General features: G+C 37.5%; 1 protein-coding gene across 4 annotated transcripts in view; it reads left to right on the top strand.

Moving 5' to 3' along the window:
- Positions 1-25,079, top strand: part of GCGR (glucagon receptor) — a 1,613,162-nt gene that overhangs the window by 1,087,763 nt on the left and 500,320 nt on the right. For all 4 annotated transcript variants that reach the window (XM_044068203.1, XM_044068202.1, XM_044068204.1 and 1 more), the window contains exon 5: positions 19,799-19,920. In XM_044068203.1, the coding sequence (XP_043924138.1) occupies positions 19,799-19,920 (122 nt within the window). The remainder of the gene's footprint in view (positions 1-19,798; positions 19,921-25,079) is intronic.

Raw genomic sequence — 25,079 nt, 5'->3', positions numbered from 1 at the left:
CATGGCAGTTTAATCAAACAGTACCCACTTAAAATGTTTTGTAAGTCTGCTATTTCAGTGCACAGACGGCTTTGTGATACCATTTCTATATGATAGTCAGCCAGCCATTGGGTAAGCACCTTTTGCTGTTTAGCAAATTATTTGTTTCTATACTATAATGTAAGCTCATGAAACCAAGATGACTGTTATAAGTATTTTTGATGCGCACGCAGGCTAGCATATGCTGCACCTCTTATTTCTGTACTTCCAAAGTAATGTAGGCATGGAGCAGTGTCACGCAGTGCTACAAACTTTTAATTACTGTACATGGAATGTGTTTAGTTTAGCTACCTTTCTATCAAGTATCAAGGCATTTGCCATTTTACATGGCATAGAGGGGCAGGTAGTAGTCTTATACAATCTTTTTTTTTTTTTTTTTTTTTTTACTTACCTTGATGTCAAGCCACCGGAGAAAGCAAATTTCTTCATCCTGATGCTACAGATACAGTGTGGTGGTGGACGGTGTTATCTGACTGTCTGTCCTGTCCCTCTCAGCCTCTTTGCACTACACTACTCTGCTGAACATAAGTTGTATAATGTGAACAGCTCTGCTTGATGCTCGCTGTTGCTACTCACTCAGTTCAAATTTGACAACCAAACATTCCGGGTCTTTGAGTTTGATGCCAACAGGCAGTCACGAACCTGATGTCATCACTCATGCCCCTGCACACTGATGATATTGCAGGATTCTTGATGACATCAGCAGTAAGTTAAAATTATAAATAAAAATTAAAAAAAATCGGGAAATGAAGGGGCCACTCGGAAATCCGTGGCACCCCATTATTTTGGCCTCAAAACCTGTAAATGCTGAGTAATTCAGTATGGTTGAGAGGTTTGGCAACAGGAAATAGTACAAACTCAAAAGAAGTTACAAACACTATTAAAAAATCCTTAAAGGTGAAATTATTAAGTATAAAACAGATGATAAGGGGCAATGGTGCTATTTTACATGATTAATACCTTCAGATGCCATGCTTTTTTGGTTTTTAAATGTTTATGGCACATGTATAAATCAAAAAGATTTCATTTATGAAATTTACAATTTGCTTAAAAAGATTCAAGACCATTACTGTATACTGGGAGGGGATTGGAGCATACTAATAGACCCTACCAAGGATAGATCATCCAGAACTAATGCACAAGTATTTTAGGTCTCGATAGCTATAGAAGATCCAATGTATAACTTCAACTTAGTGGACCCATATATTCATAATCAAGATGGTAGCTTAACAAGCAAGTACACTTACTATTCACCTTGCTACAAATCCTGGTCAAGAATAGACTACTTCTTAATATCTGAACATCTATTGAAATCAGGAATTACATATAAAGTAGAACCTAGATACTTTCAGACCATTCTAAAATTTATATTATGTTAAGTTGTCCCACAATCAGACCTTCTCAAAGAAATAATCCAACTTGGTCATTAAATGTAAACCTAATAAAAAAAGGAAGTAGTACAAGAGATAACTGATATTCTTCTTCATTTAGAAAGAAGTATGCCTGTTCAGTTGGATGGTGCAAAGGCCACAATTAGAGGTATATTAATGCAAAAGGCCTCAATTTACAAAAGACAAAATAAAGAAAGGAAAATTAAATTAGAATATGAGCTAAAAGAAGCAGAAAAGAAAATTCAAAGCAAATACAGTGTTGAACTTGAAACTACTATGTTAAATCTGCAAAAAGAGTTATACTGATTACTAATGCAAGAATATACAATGGTAGAAATGAAATTACTTTCTAAGTATGCTGAATGGGCCCAAGTTCCATCGAAAACTGTAGCAAGACTAATTAATATTAAAAATCTCCTACCAGAATAACAGAAATTAATTTTAAAGGCAAATCAATACATAACAAATTTGGAGATTGTCATGTCATTTTACGAAATATATAAAAATCTTTATGGTCCACAAAAACAGTTGCCTGTAGAAGAATATCAGCATTATTGAGATAATTTAAAATTTCCAAAAATAAGTAATATACAAAGTGACCTGCTCAAGGCACCCTTGACAAAAGAAGAAATTAAAGCAGCAGTAGATAAATTAAAACCAAGTAAAGCCACAGAGGTCTATATTACGTTGTTCAAAAACCTCTTCAGTGAACGTTTGTTCGCCAACCACTAAACAGTGAAATCTAACACTCATAAATAGCTGTTTTAGTACATTGTTTCTAGGGAAAAAAAAACACTTGGCCATTGTCGAGACTTTGCCCTTTTCCTAACTGTAGTGTGATCTCAGAGTTGGTATATTTAGTTAGGGGGCAGGGGCACAGCCCCCCGCACTGGGGGTGTGGGGGGGCAAAGCCCCCCTCTTTGAAGGGTTTGAAAGTTTGTCTGTTTTTTGGTTGGCCGAGTGATTTTTTCCCCCTAGGAAAAAATTCACTGAAATGGCCATTTGAAGAAGGTTTCGCTGTTTAGTGGTTGGTGAACAGTCGTTCACTGAAGAGATTTTTTTACAATGTAATATAGACCCAAGGCCCAAGTCCTGATGGGTTTACAACTGATTTCTATAAAACCTTTAATATACAAATATTGAATATTTTATTAAAAATCTGTAAATATTAGGAAATATGGTATCACAGATCTGTATCTCAGTAGTTCTAAAACAATCCTTATTCACAAACCTGACTCTGATAAGTTTAATCCTAACAATTACAGACCTATTGCATTAATAAAGTCAGTATAAAGATACTGACCTTAGTTTTAGCAAACAGATTTAAAAAGGTACTACCTACTATTATTTTACCCAGGTAATCTGATTTTATTAATTAAAGTCAAGTCTGTGATAATACACTCACATTGGATGCTGCCATTTCAATCCTAGAAAAAGAAAGTAACCCAAGAATTTTTATTTAAAACAATGGAATACTTTAACTTACCTTAAGAATTTATTGACATCATTAAATAATTTTGCAGGAGCTCTTATACAACACTGTCAATTAGCAAAGTAAACTCAAATCCAATAAGAATCATAAATGGTACCAGGCAAGGATGCCCCCTCTCCCCTTACCTATTTAATCTTTATTTAGAACCAGATGTTCTTCGTGTTTCACTGTTGCAGTCATTACATTTGGGTTATCTACCTGCAGGTAGCCCTGAGCTGGCCTGAATATCAAAGTCTTGGGTCTTGCATCGGATGCTGTCTCTTCTTCCATGACGTCAGGTAGTCCGGGGTATAAAGCATGCAGCTGACGCCATTACATCAGTCTTTCTTGCCGTGCGGTGCCTGAAGCAGAAGCAGTTCATAAGTGCTGGTCGGCCGACTCCTCTGAAATTTTTGTTTTCGAGTTTCAGAATCGAAGTCTTCAAAAAAGCTAAGTATCCCATTAGGGATCCTTTTTCTTGCTCTAAACCAATGTCAGTAAAAGTTAATTGTATTACCTGTGGAAAGCAAATACCTCATAAAGATTTTCATTCATACTGCATCCCTTGCTTAGGCCCAGACCACGATGTCCCTCGGTGTCGGTTTTGTGCCTTATTCAATCCTCAAACTATTTGTCGTCAGTCCATTTTTGCAGAAAACTATTTCGGTACTTGGTTTAATTATCCAGAAATGGCTTCTGTAAGTCATCCGACTACTGACATTCCGAAAAAACGTAAAGATAAAGACAGAGACAGAGCGCATGGATCCAAAGCTGCCGACGATGCTTCCATTAAGCTAGTCGCCAGTACTCAGTGAGGTGCTTTTGCAGCCCCTGATACCCACTACTTCAGATTCGCAGGCCTTTACTGAGACCCATTTGGAGTCCGGTATGCCGTGAGATGCTTCTTCGACTATGGAACCTGCGGATGTCTCTACCTTGGATGGGTCCGGAGCTACTGTGTAGGCACTGGCTTCTGAGGGTGTATTCAGGCCTATGGACTTGCATTTCAAACTGACACCATCTTCTTTAAGGCCTAAAACGTGACCCACACCTAAAAAAAATGACCAAACTGCATGGTCAGGCCCATATGCCTAAAAAACAAATGATAAGAATGGCTGAAGACCTTATTACTTTAATTAGGGGAAGCCAACCTTCTCCATCTAAGAGACCTAGAAATGATTTTCCTTCTGATTCTTCTCATCAGGATTCTGAAATTTCTGTTTCTTCTGATTACCAGGATTTGCCCTTATCTACCTATGAGGATTCTGATGCAGAGGACTCCATTCCCTCTGCTTCCCCTTCAGAAGATTTTTCTTTTAGTAAAACCTTGCGCACTCTTAGGGAGCACTTCTGCTGGGAAAGCCAGGATTACTCTGACTCAAAAAAGAGGCTTAGGGAATTCTTACTCCTAACTCAACACAGGCCTTTAGCTATCCCTCCTATCCTGAACATTGTAGATGATGCCTTCTTGGAATCTAGCCTGGCCCCAGACACTTTACCTCTGGCTCCCAGGAAACCTGACAGGTATTACAGAGTACTTGACTCTCACAAGTTCCTTTTCAAGAATCCTGCTGTGGACCCAGAGACCATTTCCCAGGGACCTAAAGGCATTAAGGCTACTACTGCCAAAAATCTTGCCCCCTCTGATAGAGATTCCAGGGCCTTGGACAGATGGGGTAAGAAGGTATACACTTCTGCTACTTTGGCCATTAGGGCTTTAAACTGCCAGTTTCATATGTTAAAGTATCAGCAACATATTATGGGACTACTTAAACAGCAAATGATGTTGATTCCTGAGTGTGCTGAAAATAAAGAATTACAGGATTTAATGCACTCTGCTGAACAAGTTGATAAACATACTTTGCAATGTGGTTTTGATTCTTTAGAAGTATCTTGCAGGGCTGCTGTCACTGGGTCTGTTCTTAGAAGGCATGCTTGGCTTAAGGAGCAAACTTTGCCAGATCATGTTAAAGCAAAATTACTGGATGCTCCCTTAAACCAAGATCGCCTGTTTGGCAACAAGCAGAAGAAGTCCTTAAAAAGATGGAGGAAAAAGCTAAATCAATGCAAATTTGTTAAAGATTTCCTTGCAAGTACAGCCTCCCAAATTCAGTAGGCATTGGCCTTCTAAGTGTTGGTCCTTTCCTGCCTCTTTCAGGCCTTCTCAGTCCAAACCCAGGAAAAGCAGACCAACTAGGCTACAGTCTCAAGGTACTCATAGGCTTAAGCAGGGGGGGGGGCTTCCACTTCAAAAGCTGGAAGTAGTAAGACACCCCCCTATGGAAAACTGTCACAATAACTTAACCTTAAACCTTCCAAGTCCTGCTCAGCTGCATCCTCCCTTGGGGGAAAGATCACACTGCATGCAAAAAAAACTGGGGTCTCATTACCCAGGAGAAATGGGTTTTAAATATAGTTTCCCAAGGATACCGATTCCACTTCCACACCTTACCAACCCCAAACCGTTGGCCAGACCTACCCCCAAATCAGTGGGCAGAGGCTCAGCAGCAAGTTCTCTATCTTCTAAGTATCAGAGCTATTCAACATGTCCCAGCAGAAGAAAGGGGACAAGGTTTTTACTCAAGACTTTTCCTGGTACCCAGAAAAGACAGCTTTTGGCGTCCTATCCTGGACCTCTCTATTCTAAACACTTTTTTGGTAATCCCAAAATTCAAAATGCTAACACTTCATCAGCTGCTTCCTATGCTAGGCAAAGATGCCTGGTTGGCAGCCTTAGACTTAAAGGAAGCATACCTGCACATTCCAATAAGGGAATCTTGCAGGAAATACCTACACTTCAGAGCAGGCTACATGCACTATCAGTTTTCTGCACTTCCCTTTGGCTTATCTATTGCACCCAAGGTATTCACAAAGTGCCTAGCTCCAGTCATTGCATTTTGCAGGCAAAGAAATATTCAAATGTATCCATACCTGGACGATTGTCTAATTTAGAAAGAAAGCCAGGACATGCTACTAAATCATCTGGCATTTGTAAAGAAACTTCTAACCTCACTGGGGTACACCATAAACGAAAAGAAATCTCAGCTAGTACCCTGCCAACAAATTGTATTCCTGGGAGCAAGCTTGAACACAACTTCCCAGATGGCTTACCTCATGCCAAAGAAACAAGTTTATTTGACAGCCTACTTCAAACTACTGGCCACAAAGACCCAGCTATCTGCAAGGAAAATCCTGCAAGCCCTGGGGTTCATGGCCTCTTGCATTCTACTAATTCCATATGCAAGACTGCATATGAGGAAACTACAATGGTATCTAAAAAGCCTATGGTGTCAACATTCACAGGGCCTGGAATCAATGAATCCTATCATTCCTTGTATAAAGACAGAGTGCCTTTGGTGGGCAGAGGCCTGCTACCACAACAAGGGACTGCCATTCATTCTATCCCCTGCCGCCCAAACAATAACAACAGATGCATCAGATTATGCATGGGGGGCTCACTTGGCAGGGCTTTGCATTCAGGTCAAATGGAACCCTAGTCAGATGCACCTGCATATCAATCAAAAAGAAATTTAGCTGTGCAGAATTCACTGACAGCCTTCAAGGACCACATTCTTCCAGGACAATTATTGGTAAAGACAGACAACACCACTGTTATGTGGTACATAAACAAGCAGGGGGGAACCCACTCGTATCCTCTCTGCAGACTAGCCATGGCTCTGTGGAACACAGCCTTAAGCTACCAAGTGCACCTACAAGCTCATTTCCTGCCAGACAAGCTAAATTCACTGGCAGACAACCTAAACAGAAATCTCATGGACCCTCACGAGTGGAAATTGGAACCAAAGATATTCAGCATTTTGAGAAACAAATGGGGGAACCCAGAGATAGACCTGTTTGCCTCCCCTCAGAACTACCAATTGGACAAATTCTGTACAAGGACTCCCCACTGCCAAGCTTGGAAAGTGGATGCCCTGTCCTTCACCTGTGAAAGCCTCTCAGTTTATGCTTTTCCTCCTCTGCCTCTCCTCACGAAAGTTCTGCTAAAGATCAAACAAGACAAACCAAGGACAATACTGATTGCACCAGACTAGCCATGCCAACACTGGTACCCCTCTTGTGCAGTATGTTACTGCTGGATCCATGGCACCTGCCTCAAACCCCTTCCCTGCTGTCCCAGTAGGAGAGCCATATTCTGCACCCCCAGCTTCAAACCCAGAACCTTGCAACCTGGCTAATTCCCTGAGCTCTCTAATAGCATTACTCAGTAAGCAGGTGCTAGATGTCATTCTGGAGGCCAGGAGGCCTAGTAGTAGAAAATCCTATGCTGAAAAGTGGAAAAGATACTGTTCCTGGAGCCAAGCTCAAGGGATGGGCACAACAGTGCCAAGCTTACCGGATATTCTTCAGTACTTAACAGAGATGATCCACAATGGCCTTTCCTTCTCATCAATTAAAATTTGTGCCTCAGCCATTTCAGCACATTATAATACTGAGCCACCCCTCTCCTCTCATCCCTTGCTGAAACAGTTCCTCAGAGGGGCCAAAAATTTAAGACCACCCAGGAGAGCCTCTACTCCAGCCTGGGACATTAACTTTGTATTGGAAAAGCTCACTCTACCTCCTTTTGAGCCAGCTGTAACTGCAGAGTTGAAATTCCTTTCTTGAAAAATTGCTTTCCTTCTAGCCATCACTTCAACAAGAAAAGTGTCTGAACTTCAGGCTCTCATAGCAGTGGAGCCCTTCATCATCCAGGGTGTCCCTCAGGACGAACCCCTCCTTTATGCCCAAGGTGGTATCCAGTGTGGCCCTTAATCAGTCCATTCATTTGCCTATCTTTTTTCCTAATCTGCAGAACAAAGGAGAACGAATACTACACTCTTTGGACATGCACAGACAACTAAAATTTTATTTGGACAGGACTAAGCCTCTCAGAAAAACTGAACAGCTACTAGTTGCCTTTGCTGCAGGGGCAGAGGGGAAGGCCATTTCAAAGCAAACCATGTCCAAGTGGATAGACCACTGCATTCTTTTCTACTATAAGCAACATGGAAAACCTACCCCTCTGAGGATAAGATCACATTCCACCAGGGCTGCATCTACCTCTACAGACTTTCTCAGTGGTGTCCCTACCAGGGACATCCTAGATGCTGCTACCTGGAGCTCTGTACATACCTTCACCAAGCATTACCACTTGCCTATGTTTTTTAAATCAAGAGCTGGTTTTGCCACTGCAGTCTTGCAGGGCTTAATAGCTGGTCCTAATGCTCTCTAATTTCTTCCTCCTTGCCTTAGCTTTGGGAATCTACCCAAATGTATTGACTGCAACAGTGAAACATGAAGAACATAGTACCATTGTGTACACTTACCATAAATGTAGATGTTCGTGTGTATTCACTTTTGCAGTCCTGGTTACCCTCCCTCCAGCCCCCTGACTTCTTTTGGCTATACCTCTCTTCTTGTTTAGTGTATTTCAGCTTTCTGGTGTATTTCCTTTTTGTTGGAGGTGTAACCTTTATATATATATATATATATATATATATATATATATATATATATATATATATCTATATACAAAATTGCTTCCCATTAATATATATATACAAAATTGCTTCCCATTATGGGGGCACCTGACATCTGGGGCAAGGAAAAACTGATGTAATGGTGTCGGCTGCATGCTTTATACCCCTGACTACCTGACGTCATGGAAGAAGACACAGCATCCGATGCAGGACCCAAGACTTTGATATTCAGGCCAGCTGAGGGCTATCTGCAGGCAGATAACCAAATGTAATGACTGCAACAGTGAATACACTCGAACATCTACATTTATGGTAAGTGTACACAACTGTACTTTCTGCTTTATATAGGACAAAGAACTGTTCACCATATTCCAACAAAAAAAACAAACTGAAATATACTGCTTTTGCAGACGATTTAAACATCTAGTTTAAACTTCCCAATATGACCTATATAAGATTTTGAAAACAATTGAGGATTTTTCAAACATAATACATTTTGAGATTAATCCATTCAAATCCTTTATCTTCCCAATAAATTCTATTTGTCATAAAGAATACTACTTCCCAGAAACTGAAATTAGAATAAACTACTTGCTTAAATACATGGGAGTAAGTTTTGAGCATACTCATAAAGCATTAATGAAAGAAAATTTACAAAAACTTGGGCAAGTATAACTAAAGGCATTATTTGATGGAACAGTATAAAACTCTCTTTTTTATCCAAAGCTGTTATTATTAAAATAAATGTCCTTCCCAGAATATTATACTATTTCAATGCAACAAATTTAACTACTTCAAATAAAATTTTCCATAAAATGTATGCAAAATTATCTTATTTTATCTGGTTCCTGAAGTCAGTTAGGATTGGCTATAATAAACTAATCCTACCTAAAGGAAAAGGTGGAGTTGGCCTACTGAATTTTAAATTATACTATGAAATTTGTTGTGCCAGTAAAATCATTAAGATAGCAAATTACAATCAAAATGAAAATGGTCTCCAATGTGGGTGAAAGTATGGTTTGATCGTATTAGAGCTCAAAACATTAATCCAAAGTCAGTCCCCTTTATTAGCCAAGAAATTATTAAAAAATCAAAATACAGAAACTGATCAAAGATAAAGTTATTATATTTCAAAAGCTAATAAAATCCTTAAATCTAGAACATGCTATACCATTATATTTATACCCAAATCTTAAAATCAACAATAATATGTTACATTTAAACTTTTATCCTTTAATAAGAAGCTCTACAGTATGGGACTTCTGTAAGTTAAAGGATCATTGTATTAAAGAATAATAATGAAGTTACATAAAATATATGTCATTATACTAAGACAAATTAAAGACATAATTAACTCAATATCAGAAAAGATAAATAAAAATCAACATAATATTGCTATGACAGAATCAACCTTGAAAGGTCTGTTATCTAAAAGAAAAATGCTGTCTAATGTTTACAAGCTAATTTCCTCAATCAAAAACCCAATTCCATATATTATTCTAAACAGTTATTGGGATAAGGAAAACAAAACATTACTATGGAACACAAATTGCAAGCTGTAGAAAATGATAAAACTAACTCTTTTTAAAAACTTGATTTATACCCAACTTATGATAAATAATAATGTGTATCTTATTCCTATGAAACTAAATAAGTATTACTTAAGTTCATCACCAAACTGTCCATATTGTAAATCAAAAATTGCAGATGTGTTACATGTGTTCTGGAGCTGTAAACATACTTACAAACTGTGGTGTTTATTAAACGTGAAGCCAGAAAAAATGGGATATAAAAAATTGACACTCTAATGGGAATTTGCTATTATTGATATAGCTCCACAAAATCTATCCAAATTGAGTTAACATGTAATAATTGCTGTGTTTGCTTTAATCAAGTTATATATAACCCAAAACTGGTTTGACCAAGCCAAATTATCCTGGAGCGGCTTCAAAAATATGGCAGTAAAATATATATCTTGACACAAACTAGTTGCAAAAGATAAGTACTGGAACCTCCTTTTTAATAATATACTAAAGGATTAAGTTATGAAGGATATATTTTAAAAGCAGAAAATACAAATATGAACCTATTTATTAAAACCAAAATTGTAAAAATATAAATAAATTGAAATTAACTCAAGACCAAATAAAACTTTAGAATATCTTTCTTAATCTCCATTACAAAAGTTGAATATACATGCAAATGGTGACACTATGTTGTGAATAGCTGTAAATAGTTTTGTCGTTATATTTTATATTATATACTTGTATGTGTACAAGCAACTCTTATAGTTCTTTTCTTTAAAATAAATGCATTCCCATGCAATGACACTATGCGTGTAGAATCTTACAATTAATATCTTATTATATGTACACTATTGCATATCAGTTTTCTCTGCAATGTTATTTTGCTTTATTTTGTAGTTTAATCTGGGTCATTATATCCTAAAAAATGAAATAAAACATTATTTTTGAAAAAAAAAAAAAAAGAATTCAATTGTTCCATCTGGCTTTGAGATTCCAAAGATACAAATAAATAGTTATTGGATGCATATCAAAACTTTCAATTAAATGCACTTATTCCTGTGAAATATAGGTTCATAGGTTCATAGGTTTATACTAGGCTATCTGCCCTAAGGCATTTATAAGCCTAGCCCAAAGTTTTGTGGCTTACGCCACCCCTTATGTTAAAAAATATTGTGCCCATTAGTATGTTGTGCCTCTGTCCAGTAGTGACACAGAGATGATTCCCAGGGTAAACCTACGATCTCCCATCCACCGGTCAAGATTTCTCTTGAACAGAGCCAGCGATGTGCTCTTCCTCACATGGACCGGGATTTTATTCCACAGCATAGGGAGTCTCTGAGTGACAAATCTATCCCTCCAGCATGTCCTATTTATATCCGTGCTAAGGTTTAAGTCACTTGCTCTAGTGGATCTGGTAGATTTGGATTTTTTGAGGTGGAGCATGTCCATTAATTCCAGGTTGGACATGGCCTTGTATGTCAGGCACAGGTCACCTCTGAGCAGATGGTATGCGACTGAATAGAGCTGGAGTTTCTTCAGTCTGGCAGCATATGACAGATTTTGGAATCCCTTTATCCTTTTGGTGAGGAACTTTTGGGGTCTCTCCAATTGCTGCAGGTGTCGGGTGAGATACATCCCGAATGGGGCATTGTACTCGATCATTGGTCTGATAAGTGAAGAGTACAGGGGAACAATGACCTCACTTGATCTGGATGTGAATCCCTTCATGATCAGGTGGGCAATGTAGAAGGTCTTTCTAACCACTTTAGCAATGTGAGTGTCAAAAGAAAGGCCACTTGTCAACCTGGGTCCCCAGGTCCCTGATAACCTCTTCTGTGCTTAGTGGATTGCCACCTATATGGTAGCTTGAGGTTACCTTGTTTTTCCCGAAGGGTATGACTATACATTTTTTGGCATTTAACTTCAGGCCATGGCTCTGGCACCAGCTATCAGTTTCCGTGAGACCCCTCTGAAGGATATCTGTGACCGATGTACTTTCCACTATGGCGCCCAGTTTGCAGTCATCTGCAAACTTTGTCAGCCATAGTCCTCCTATGTTTGCCTGTACTTCTGAGAAGTAGATGCCGAACAACAGGGGGCCAAGGACTGAGCCCTGTGGGACACCACTTGTGACCGGCTTGGAGTCTGACATGGCGCCAGCAACTCTAACCCTGTGGGTTCTGTCCTTTAGCCAGTTTGCAACCCATCTTGTGACATATGGGTTTACATTTAAGCTGGTAAGTTTCTCTATAATACCCGAGTGGGGTATTGTGTCGAAAGCTTTTGCAAGGTCAAGGTAGGCTGTATGGACTGCCTTTCCCTCATCAATGGCCTTGGTGACTGTTTCGATGAAGTCGACCAAGTTCAAAAGGCATGATCTGCCCTTGACAAAGCCAAACTGGGTCGGGTCCAATGTCTGCAAGTCCCCTATGTCTTTGTTTATGAGTTCCATTATGATCCTCTCCATAGCTTTGCAGACCAGGCTTGTTAAGCTTATGGGGCGGTAATTACCAGGGTCTGTAGAGGCACCGCCTTTGTGGAGTGGGACCACAGTTGCCGTACGCCACTCCTTGGGCACGTATCCTGTGGTAAGGCTAAGATTAAACAGCTGCCTTATGTGCGGGTTTAGTTCCTCATTGAGTTTGTGTAGCACACAGCCGGGGACACCATCCGGTCCCATTGATGCTGTGTTTTTAGCTTTAGAGAGAGCAGCTTTCACCTGCGCATTTGAGATGTCTGGGAGGCTACACTCCGCTGGGATAGTTATCTCTCCTTTTGGGGGGGAGAGGGGGGTGAAGTTTGCACTGAACCTGTCTGCCAGTATGTTGGCAATGTCTGTGGGTTCAGTGATTTTTGTATCATTTTGGACTAATTCTGAGCATATCTGGGAGATTCCACCCAGGTTTCTAACATAGCTGAAGAAGGCCTTATGATTGTCTTTTGAATCTATGGCAATTTTTCTCTCAAAGTTGAATATAATTTATGTCTAGCCTAGATCAGTTTTTGTACCTCATGGAATAATATGTAAATTCTCTCCGAGCTCCTACTACTGAATTCACATCTTCCACACCAAATATTTTCATAAATTTCTTCAAAAATCTACTCTCTTTTGTTATGTTTTTCCTTCTAGGTTCCCAAAATACAGCCTCACTGTTGCAAATCAAATTATGGTACCCACCTGTAAGTAATATTCCCTGCTGAAAGTTGATTATTTCTTATATAATATTTTAAGTTATTTTGTAACAGTTTTAGGTGGAATATAAATACATGCCAGTGTAATCCTCCTCCCCTGCTAGTAGGTCCTTACTACTACAAATTTACCATTACTATCTTTTTTTCCCTCTTCTATCACTATTGGAGCTCCTCTAGCAATTAATATAAGTACCCTCCTTTTACTTTCTCCCACATATTCCATTGAATAACCATCCTGAAATCCTTTCTTTATCAAATTAACATGATCGGTTCTTGTGTCACTTGTAGAATAATTATTTGCACTCTGCATTTCTTAATATAGTTCACTACTCCTTCTTTTTTTGTATGTACCTGTGAGGCCATTCAGATAAGAAGTTATTATTGGTACCTGTTATGTAAAACAGCTTTTTTAATGTCTTGTTTCAGATTTTATATTGCATGCATACACTAATGTTTGGCAGGTTCATATTTTATATATTTGTTTCTTGTCATATCCATTTGAACCTACATCACATAATACAAGACTGTTTTAAGAAAAGCTCTCAAAAAACATACCCCTGGACCTATTAATTTAACAAACACACACAACTGTGTACATCTTCAGATAATGAATTTTAACACTCCTAATAGGAACAGTTCTCCCAGACTGACAGCTACACTGACAGGCTTGACTTGACCTACAATGAAGGTTATCCATGCTAAGTTTCATGGTACAGCCTGTGTTTCTACTTACACTTAGTGCTGTCTGCTTTTGCCTTATCTTTTTTCCACTCCCAGATGTAGACAACAGCTTGAATGCTTTTAGAAAATATTATCTTTTAGCCACTGAAAGAAGAAAGTGTTCTGTTTTTATCACCCTTATCAGCAATCATAGAAACATATAAACCAGATGCACTGTTGCCTTCAGCTGAAAACTTCTCATGTTGCACTGTGAACATTAATTTACTAAAGGAAAATTATTTCATTACATTTAATGTTTTTAATTTACTTGCTTCCACTTAAACCTGTTGATAGATCAAGCCAAGGGCTTTAATCTAGTCATTCCCCTAGGTAAAAGTAAGAAAAAGCATATCAGTTTTATTTGTATCATGCTATTTTGTCCAGGCTTTCTTCTCTTTTTACATTTCAGTGCCTACATTTCTTAAAACTGAACAAGAACAAAAAAAGAAGTGGCCAAAAAGTGTACCTGTGTACTTTATTATCCCTATTACACACAAAAATAACTGAAAAAGCTTTACCGTATGACATGTAGTATATTTTATATTTTATAAAAATACCGTTAAGAACAAAAATTGTTTTACTTAAAGTTACATCTTTCCTTCCTTTCTATTCTTCTTAATGTTCTTCCAAGCATTAATGACATGAAGTGGGCCATATATATTTTGGAGTCCCCTACAAGTTTAACAGAGTCAAATAAGTCAATTTTTCTTGGTTTTCTTGTTCCAGTATATTTCACAAATGTGATTGATGCTTTGTAATCCCACATTTATTCATTAATTTCTGAGATGATGGTTTTCTTCCTGTTGATCATCTCACATCTCCAGTCACTGGTTCATTTCCAGTGTGTTCCTGGTTCTTCTAGTGAAATCCTATGTTTTTTTTTCTGTCTCTCAATTCATTTTCCTTTGGAATACTGGAAAAGGTTTCATTGGCATAGTCTCTATATGACCTTTATTATCAGAAAAATAAGAAGCAGAACCCCCTTCTGTTGGATAACTCACTTTTTGCTGAACAAACTTTTGTATTTCCTCATAAGCATATTCTGCATAAAAAAATGTCTTTGACCATCCAGGAAATATATTCTGAAGACAATTGGACACAACAGCTTGAATCTCAAAGTTGCTTCTCAACAGTCCCAGATTGTTGAAATAAATGTACTCCTCTTTTGCCTGATGTACAGTGAGTAATCATTTTCCACAAACACTTTACTGCCTCCAATTTTTAGTACTTTGTCCTTCTGCCACAGTTTTGTCAGAATCAACTCCTTCTGCTGATAGGATTGCATTTTCACTAATAGAGGTCTTAGCTGCTTTCTTGTGGCCAGGTATGGAGCATACATGCAATGAGTCCTTTCAGTTAACAACTTCTGCTGTGGAATACCAGTCCAGTTGCTTATTTGTGCATTCATAAAATTAATACAGTATGTTCCTTCCAGTTTCTCTGGTATAGCAGAAAATCTCAGGTTTTCCTGTGTGCTGTGTCCTCTTATTCTACCATTTTATGAAACATCTTTTCTTGAGCAGTCTCATACTCAGCCAGCATTTTCTTCATTTCAACCGCTGATTTTTGCATTTTTATCTGCTCATCCAAATATATGCTTAAAGCTTCTACCATTTTTCCCAGTCCTTTGTTATTTAAGTTGATATACTCCTTCAGTGTTTCATTTATTCTAATCAGCTCTGAACACTTTTGACTTATTTTTCCTCCAGATTACTGGAAGTCATGTCTTGCACCAAGGCTTGAACTACTTTTTGCTGACCAGCTGCAGGTGTCTTCCCAGCCAATGTTTTCTCCTCACCTTTTGTGGTTGATTTTATTTCAGGCTCTCTAAATGTATTATTTGCTAGCATCCAGGCAGTGTACTTACTAGCCAATAACAGAGATTTAGCCCAAAAGACCACTTCACTAGCTCTCTTTTCAGAGTTTTTCTTTTTCACACTGGGAGAGCTGAAATTAAGTTGTCACTGAGTATGTAGCCATCTTAGAAGTCCTCCTCAATCCATATTTATTGATTCAGAAACCTGTGCATGCATCATGCACTTAAATACTCTGTCTAAACTTGGTATACACTACACTGTGGTTTTCTTTGCTTTCTCACCTAGGCCATAGCTGAAACGTGTCCTTAAAGGATTAGTCCACCTGCTTAGTTAACAAACAATATGTAAATGTGTGCTGAGCAGAGGTTATTAAGAACCTGGTATGAATGTTACACTTATATAGCTGACTGTAGGCTTTTATTTCAAAAACAGAGTATAAAATGTTCAGAAAGTGTTTTGATGAATGAGAAATTCTATTGTGTCAAAGTCATAGTTACAAGCAATGTCATCATTTCTTCATCTTTGCACTAGCAATAGACCTCAGATACTGGCCTTTAAATGAAAATATCAGCAGTTCTATTTAGCAGTCTTAAGCAAAGAAAAAAAGTTGACAGTTTCTGATACATTCTTGAAGTACACCTACAGAGGGAAAGACAGCATTGACTTGCAGTTTTGGCACTTAAGTGGTGAAACTGTAACTTACATTGTAATGTGCAAGTGATAGTGTAAAATGCGTTTTTGGCAGTCATCTAATAAAGCTTGACTGGAAACATTCTATGCCAGTCAGGAGCAGCCTTAGGTCAACTGGTGCCTTAGGCAAAAGAGTTCTACAACACCCCCCAACACACCACTCGGTACCCCCATCCTGGTCAACTTACAGCCAATAAATACTGGAAAAGCACCCCTGCTAGAGTGGCGCCCTAAGCGGCCACCTAGTTGGCCTATGCCTAAGGCCGGCTATGATGCCAGTGATTAAGTAGGATGCTGAGTATGGGAGAAAGACTAAAATCCTTCTATGTGAAGAGATTTCAAGATGTCTGCACTCTGAAAAGCAGGTTAATTAGAGTTGTCCTGTTGTGAAAAAGAAAAGTGGTGTAAAAGAGCTAGTAAAAGCTAACAATATGTGTAAAATTCACTTACTGGCTACTTACTATACTGCCTACATGACCTAGAGGGGGAAATATAACAAATGATGGTAGATTTCTGAAGAAATACATGAGAATTTTTTGAATGAAAATTTGTGAATTTGCTAGCAGAAGCTCAGAGAGAATTGATATATTATCTCCCAAGGTACAAACATGGGGTTGCACTGGAGAGAAATTACATTTACAAGAAAATGAATATTTAACTGAAAGCTTTGAAACACATCCAATATCTATTTCAGATCAAGCACCAGTAATGACTAAGATAAAGATGCAGGGCAAAAAAAAAAGTAAAAATGAGAAACTAACACTTTTTATTTGTTAAAAAAATAATGAATTTAAAGGATGGCTGTGGAAATGATTTGAGAGTTATTAGGAAATACAGATATATCTTTAAGAAGGGCTAGCTAGGGAGTTTAAATATGGTATACATAAGACAGAAAGAGATGTGGAAAAGAAGTAATATGAATTATTTAGTGGGGTTGTCAAAGGATAGAGTATTGCAAAAGATGGGAAATGTCATAGAACAAGCAGTTGAGCAATACTGAGTGCTAAAGGAAAGTAAGGGAGTATTTGGACAGTATATATAAAGGTACTCAAGTATTCTGATGATGTTTAGCTCAATGGCTAAGGCAAGGGATTTTGTCAAACTTACAATGGCTGTGACAAGAAAAATAACCACAGTTCCTATAGTGATGTTAGTGATATTTCTGAAAGTCTATGCAAGAGTTGAGATAATTTATTTTGCAGGGGAAGAGTTAAGTGGGATGTGTTGTTTCTCCCCACAGAAGAAGATGGTTTATGATGTGAAGGGATAGTTTATAGCTACACAGTTCAAGCTTATATATAAAAAACACACGCAGAAAGTTACAAATCAAAGTGGAAAGGCATGAGGATAAAGCTAGGGACGTGAACTGAAGGAGTAAGGAAAGAGTAGGGTTTGTAGGCCCTTAAGGAGAGCAATAACAGCAACCATATTGAATATTATATTTATAAAGTAACAGGAAGTATTCTAAGAACTAAGCCAACAAGGGAATGGAGAGAAGAGATTTTAGCAATAGGGATTACTGTAAGTAGGGAGCTAGAAAATAGGCAAAGTTGGCCTGAATTAATTGCAGAAAAAGGGAAAGGTAATAGAGTGAGATAAGGCCAGGTGGAAGTTTTGAGTGCAAGGAAGAGACTGCCTTCCTTACTACGGACTGATGACCCACTATAATGGGAGTGTTAAAGGAAATGTCAGCTCTGGTTGAGTTTTTGTTGAGTGTAGAACAGAAGCTGCTGATAAAATTGATAGTAAGCAGGGCATATATAATATTGTATGATAAGTATAATAATTAGAATAGGTTAAAAAATTTGGGAAGAGAGACTGAAAAGGCAGTTTAAAAAAGAACAGTGGGGATGTATCTGTATGGCTCCCAAGTATGCAACAATGTGAAGAATGGTTAGGATTTTGCATGGAAGTGTTTGCATATGTATTCTTATACCCCCAGAAGATTTCAGAGAGTTCTTTCCTTGGATATATTGCAGTTGCAGGAGGTGTTATAAGAAGCAGAGATCTAATTTGGAACACATTTTTGGGACTATGATGAATTGACAGATTAAAAAAAAATCCTAGAGTACTTTGTGAAAATATGTTGGGGGGGGGCAGATGATTGTAACCAAGGAAATAATTCTTTTGAGCTGAGATACAAGATTCAAATTCCTGCATATAATAATGCATTGCTAACTCTAATTCTATTGGCTGCCAAAAAAAAAACAATTGCTAGAAAGTGGAAATCAAAATCTAAACCAACTATAAATGAAGCATTAAGTATTGTAAAGCAGATAAATGAACTGGAGGTCAGATCTTCAGAAATGGGAAGGTGCAAACGACACAAAAATAACTGGAATCTGTGGGAACAATACATGCAGAATAATGTTCTGGAGGAGTGAAGTTTAAAGGAACAGAAGGCAGGATTTGAGCAGTTTATGTAATTTTGGAGTGAGTGACAATTGTCAAGAAAATAAAGTTTTTATATGTAATGCATTTAGTTAGTGATAAATGTTTAAAGTGATTTATTTCCTATAATTGTATATGTATACGTGTTGCTGTCTAAAATAGCTTCTAGGTGAACAGAAGACTCAGATACGACATGAAAAGATATGTTAAAAATGCCAAATGTCAATATTGTATGGTACTAAGCAAATATGGCAGGTAGCGAATATAATGGGCCACTACATGTCCCAACTTTTACCTCCAGATCTGCATACAAAGCAAAAAATAATTAGGGGAAAAAGGTCACAGATTAGGGACAGTTTTTTTAAATGCTAGTACTACTGATTTAGAATGTTTCAAAATAATTTTCACTTATGAGATGGAACAAATTGTCCATGTTGCAATGTCCTTGTACCATCTGCACAGTTGAGAGGTATGCTAGGCCTTTACTGAAATACTGATGAAGGAGCATCTGTTTATTAAAAAATACTGAAATATACTGTTGCAGATGCTGTAGATTACAAAAACTTACCATGGTACTGATGCTATGACCCCTACTTGTCAAATATACACTGAGGTTCTGATACTGTGGCCCTAGCATATAGAACTGATACAGAGGTCTCTGATTATAATAACATACTGAAGTACTAAAACAAGCACCCTTACTTGTACAAAGAAAAACACACTGATGTACCAACACAGTGATACCTTCTTACAGAAAAAATACTGTGGTATTGATGCAGGGGTTCCTGCTTATAAAACATATGGATGCACTAATGCAGAGACCTAACTTTATAAATATCTTAGAAGTACTAATGCAGGGATTCCTGCATGCAAAAAGCATACTCTTGTAGGGGAACCTGCATAAAAAAGGAAATGCTGAAATGCTGCTGTAGGAGAATCTGCCTATAAAAATGAATTGATCTGAAGTATGAGGTTCAAGTAACACACTTTGCTATAAAAGTTCTGTATATGAAACATTTAATATCTGGTATTCAACTCAAGATTTTCTTTAAAAACCTTTACCATGTGTTTGTTTCCACAGTGAAGGATGGATATGTTTTCAAAAACTGTAGCCCAGATGGTCAGTGGGTGCTAGACAGTGATGGCAACCCATGGAGGGACAGCAGCCAATGTGAACATGATGCAATGGACAAATTAAATGAGGTAAGCATATACTCAGTGATGTCACAATAAGATTAATTTATATAAAGGTCTTTTCAAGGTGGCTTATCAGCTAGTGTAGGTGAAAATACTACACTTTAAACCATTGTGAATATTAAAATAACAATGATTTTATTTTCAGTATGAAATACAGGCTGAAATACAGATAGAGAAAGTGCACAGATATGACAGTTTATGAAAAATATGGGGAAAGGGTCATCCACCAGTTTGTTTATAACCTGCTGACATGACCTTTTATAATATGACAGAGATAACAGATGGGTGTCATTATCTACTGTTGCAAATTGTTCTGACTTAAGAATGAAGCATTTCACAAGGAAGGGGAATGGACATTATTATTCCAGAATGGGCCTTCATAGGAAGTGCTTTAAACTGTCCCTCATCTTTGTGTTCCTGTCAGTTTTCACTGCTCTTCAACAAATACATCCTTCTAGAAAATAAAACAACTCACCTTCTCCATCTCTTTGTGTTGAGAAGGATCTAATACTGTATTTGACAGTATTACCTGGTAACAGTACTAACCCGCGGTGGTGGTGCTGCCGTAGCGTTGTCGCCTCACAGTAAGATGCTGCTCGGTTCGATTCTCAGCTAGAGCATCTTCTGCGTGAAGACATGCGTGAATGGGCGTACCTTTGTTGAAGGTTGTGCATCAGGGCTGGTAACTCGGCACGTAAAAATCAACTACCAATTATTAGCGGACCGGAGTTCAACTGTGGCGACCCCTAACCGGGAAAAGCCGAAAGACACAACAACAACAACAACAACCTGGTAACAGTACTGCATTTGTTCAACCTGGCAAATGAGTGGTGGTCATCTGTGACCTAAATAATGATATGTTTCGTGTAAACCCAGCAGTTTGCAATCTGAATCAAAGTCTTCTTCTCCCCAAAGGTGAGTCAGATAGATAAATCTCAGATGTGATCCCGATGCCTACTCTCCAGATTTACTTATCATACATGAAACAAAAGTTATGGGCTCTCACAGTAACAGTGAATCTGTGAATAGAGCTCAATTAGGAATGAAGCTAAATGCATTAGGACCTCTTAACATAAATAGCTTCCCCAGGCTGCTAAGCCCCATCCACAGCTCCCATAAGGCTCTTGTCAAAGAGAAAAATCCATTTCTGGATGGAGCAGAAGATAAATGAGGAGACAAAAGGCAGTTCATGGAAGGCAGGAGGCTTTTTTGTAGCTGAAGTTCTATTCATAGATTAAGCATTATAACTTCAATAACTGATTTAATAAAAATCCAGCTGCAGCAAGAAACAGGACCAAGATCCCAAAGCAATCCTTTTGAATGGTGCCTTATGGGAATATTTTTTTAATAACATACATGACCAATGGGTAGTGGTTCAAAGCACTAAGAGCTATAGAGGAATACAAAATAAGCTACTCAAAAATCATAAAAACAAACAAGCAAAATAACTATGAACATGCAGTTAACATAAAGTAGCACCATGTAATTTATCAAGCTAAAATGAACGGATTCAGATTTGTGTTAAATAGGAAAAAATCAAACACATCACAACATATGACTGTTGATTAGTAAAATGCTCCTTATTAATCAGATGGACAAGGTCACCTTTTTAATCTCCAGACCAATCTCAGCTCTCTCAGTTATTCCCAAATGCATAGAAACATTTAATGCATCATGCAACCAATTTTCTACGTACAGTAAATTATTGTCCAAGTTGCCCCAAGTTAATATTACACAGATGACACATACCTTGAAGCATAGACTGACGCTCAGTTCCCAATGAACATGTCATAGTCTTCTTAGCAGTATCTGCTATGTTCTGCAGCCCTTTCCTTAAATTTGTGAAAATGCCTTCAACAATCAGATAAGGATCAAACATATTCTATGTTTCTGGTAAAAAAAGGACAAAATTGTATACTGTCTGTAATGAAATGCCTAAATACAAGGCATACAATGTACTTAGGATATATTTGGTTTCATCACTGGTCTATACCTGTTATTTTATAACTGTTCATAATTTTTATGAATCAAAATATTAGCAATATTTTTGTTGTGCTTAAGTACAATACAAGAAAGACTCTCCACAAGAAAGAAATGTGGAATTATCAGTTAATACTACTGAGTTAAGGTTTTCAAAACATACTTAGACTCATTTCTGGTGCTACAGAAAGATAAAGCCCAGAATGTGGCCCTGCTGACCCATGTGAAATTAGTGCCTCATGCATTTGATGGAGCTGGCAAGGATGGACTGATGTGCCCACATGATGGGGGGCAGATCTTGATGCTCCCTGCTACAATACCTCAGAGGAAGGGAGAGGCAGAGATCCAAGTGTGTGTGGCCAGGGGTGGACAATCATTAGATATACCAAGCTATCACGAGGTGATAGCCTTTAGTACAGGTGAGGAGAGGCATACTGTCACAAAGAAATGCATTGTGGGCCTCCATAATGATGCAGCGTTCATATCCCCTCCTGCCCCAGGGTGGGGTTCAGCTATTACAGATGCTTTCATTGCCATGGTGCTGATGAGGGCCCTGAAAGCTACCTGATTTATTGCTTCACTTCAAACATCTCTTGCCCTAATCCTGAGTGGATCTCCTAGTTAAGGGAATGAATGGATCATGTCCAATGGAGGGGGACTTAATGATCAGCAGGCACAGAGACAAAAATCACATAGGAAGAAACATTTTTAAAACATCTTAATCACAGGACAGCTGGCTGATGTACATCAACAGTGGGTTTAATTCCTAAACAGCCATCTGTTAATATGTCCATAACTATGAAAATAAAATCATATTCACTCACGTCAGTCTACACTAATAAACACCCATCTGTTAATATGTCCATAACTATGAAAATAAAATCATATTCGCTCACGTCAGTCTACACTAATAAACAGCCATCTGTTAATATGTCCATAACTATGAAAATAAAATCATATTCGCTCACGTCAGTCTACACTAATAAACATCCATCTGTTAATATGTCCATAACTATAAAAATAAAATCATATTCGCTCACATGTCAGTCTACACTAATAAGCTGACCTTGGGGGAGTAGTATTTGGGGGTATTTCAGACAGAGACTGTTACAATAAAAAAAATATTTCTATAGATATTCTTTCTATAAAAATAGTACAGATGTATTTCATTCAAGGGATATTCGGGTTAATTAGAAATGACTGATGGTTTAGAATGCAAACATATTACCAATCAAGTTATTGTTCATAAAAGGTTAAAATTCTAAGTGCCCAAATGAATACAAAGCCACTGAACCTCGGCAAGTAACTACATGCTGTCTGTATTTATTACAGCTCTCCCTTCAAACTGTCACAAAGATATTAACATAATGGGGTGCCATTCTTGTGTACATGGCAGTGCCATGTGTCTGATTATGAGAGGTAGTTTAAACTCGAAAACAATGCTATGGTACTGAATCTGTACACAAGTTAAAGCCAGTGTTCTGTCAGTGAAGCTCAGCTTGTTAAACTAAACAAATGTTTCTGCATCTGAGGAACAGGCTAAGACTAAGGATTCCACAAAGCATATCCTCTAGCTAGTGAAACACAGTCTTGGCATTCTCAGGCACACTACGTAACATTTACAGCATCTCCCTTTTTATTGTTTCCAGCAGATTAATCTAGATGTAAATAAATATTTCCTTTACTGTATAAGTATTCTAAAATGTACCGAAGGTTTATTAGGAAATGTAAAAGTAAAGCGCTTTTCGTCTCCCTTAGTAGGAAGACTTCTTCAGACAAAGGAAAAAATCATCAAACACAATTTAAAACCCAAAAAAAGGGGTGTGTGTTACAAAATTACAAACAGCTGCCTTAATTGAACCCACTGACATACTTTCACATTTAAAGTTGTATTACATTAAAAGCATAAATAAATGTCTACTTAGTGTAGACAGGGTGTCAAACATAAAAAAGTTTTCAAAAAAGAAACATGAACTTGATAAAAGTAACCAAGAATGTCTTAGTGAAGATTCATGAACCTAATCAAGTGTAAATACTGTTTGTTTCCCTTAAAATACATTTTAGCAAACAATTTTTCATAGGGTAAAACAAAACTCATACAGAATCTTGTGATTAAAAAGAAAATAAAATGAAGTAATGCTTGCAACTAAGTATATACAAATATAATATCCATTTCTTAACAAAAAAGGTAGTAAGGAGTACACATCTCTAATGCATAATGAAAAATCAATGAATAAATAAACAGTGCAACTCAACTAGGAGTCTGCAATAACCGGAATTTCAAAGGCGTTTCTAATAAAAGAAATGTTATTTCTAATGTTAAATAACCGAATATGTTTATTTCTGTGTAAAAATCTAACACAGAAATTGCTTGTCATTTTCATTTTTTGGGGTTTTAAATTGTGTTTGATGATTTTTTCCTTTGTCTGAAGAAGTCTTCCTACTAAGGGAGACGAAAAGTGCTTTACTTTTACATTTCCTAATAAACCTTTGGAGTTTTACACCTGCTGGTTTGGAACCTTTTGGTTTGTTTTTGACAGTTTGTTTTTCTTCAGTTTTGGTATTCTAAAATGTAGTTATCCTGCTGACTGATTTACTCCATATATGCTTTAATTTCAAGTGTTAATGTTGCTCCAGTGTTGTTTTTATTTTGCCTCTCTTCTTTCTGATGTACTTGTACCTTTATTGTGTTTATTAATGTTTGCTGCATTACTGCATTTGTCTTTGTCTTGCAGCTCTAGCTTGTCACTGAAAATGGTCTTTGGACCAGTTCACTTATTTTATTTTTACTTTTTTATTTTTATTTTACATTTATTTACCGGGAGAGTCCGACTGGGCATAAAACCCTTTTTCAGTGGAGGCCCAAGGAGAAAAGCTCCATTGTTAGTAAACTATTTTGTTAGTAGAAAGAAAATTGTATAATACAATAAAGAAAAAAATAGTAACAGACATTCATAACAGTAAAAAGACTAGAACAGAATAAATTGGTCAAGTGGGAAACAAGACCAATAATCTTGTATAACAATGCTTCTAGAAGATAGTTCTTACCATAGTAGCAGGTAGTGACATTGTATACAATAGGAGTGCAGTTACGATACATAGTCTTATATACAGGTAGCATAGCAAACTGAAGACTTAAAATCTGGTGGATATTAACAGTGAGAAAGAAAAAAAACAGCATAAGG

The sequence above is a fragment of the Protopterus annectens genome, chromosome 4.part0 (genome assembly GCF_019279795.1).
Source record: "Protopterus annectens isolate FY-2018-M chromosome 4.part0, PAN1.0, whole genome shotgun sequence".
NCBI classification, from domain to species: domain Eukaryota; kingdom Metazoa; phylum Chordata; order Ceratodontiformes; family Protopteridae; genus Protopterus; species Protopterus annectens.
This window is presented reverse-complemented; position numbering and strand designations above follow the sequence as displayed.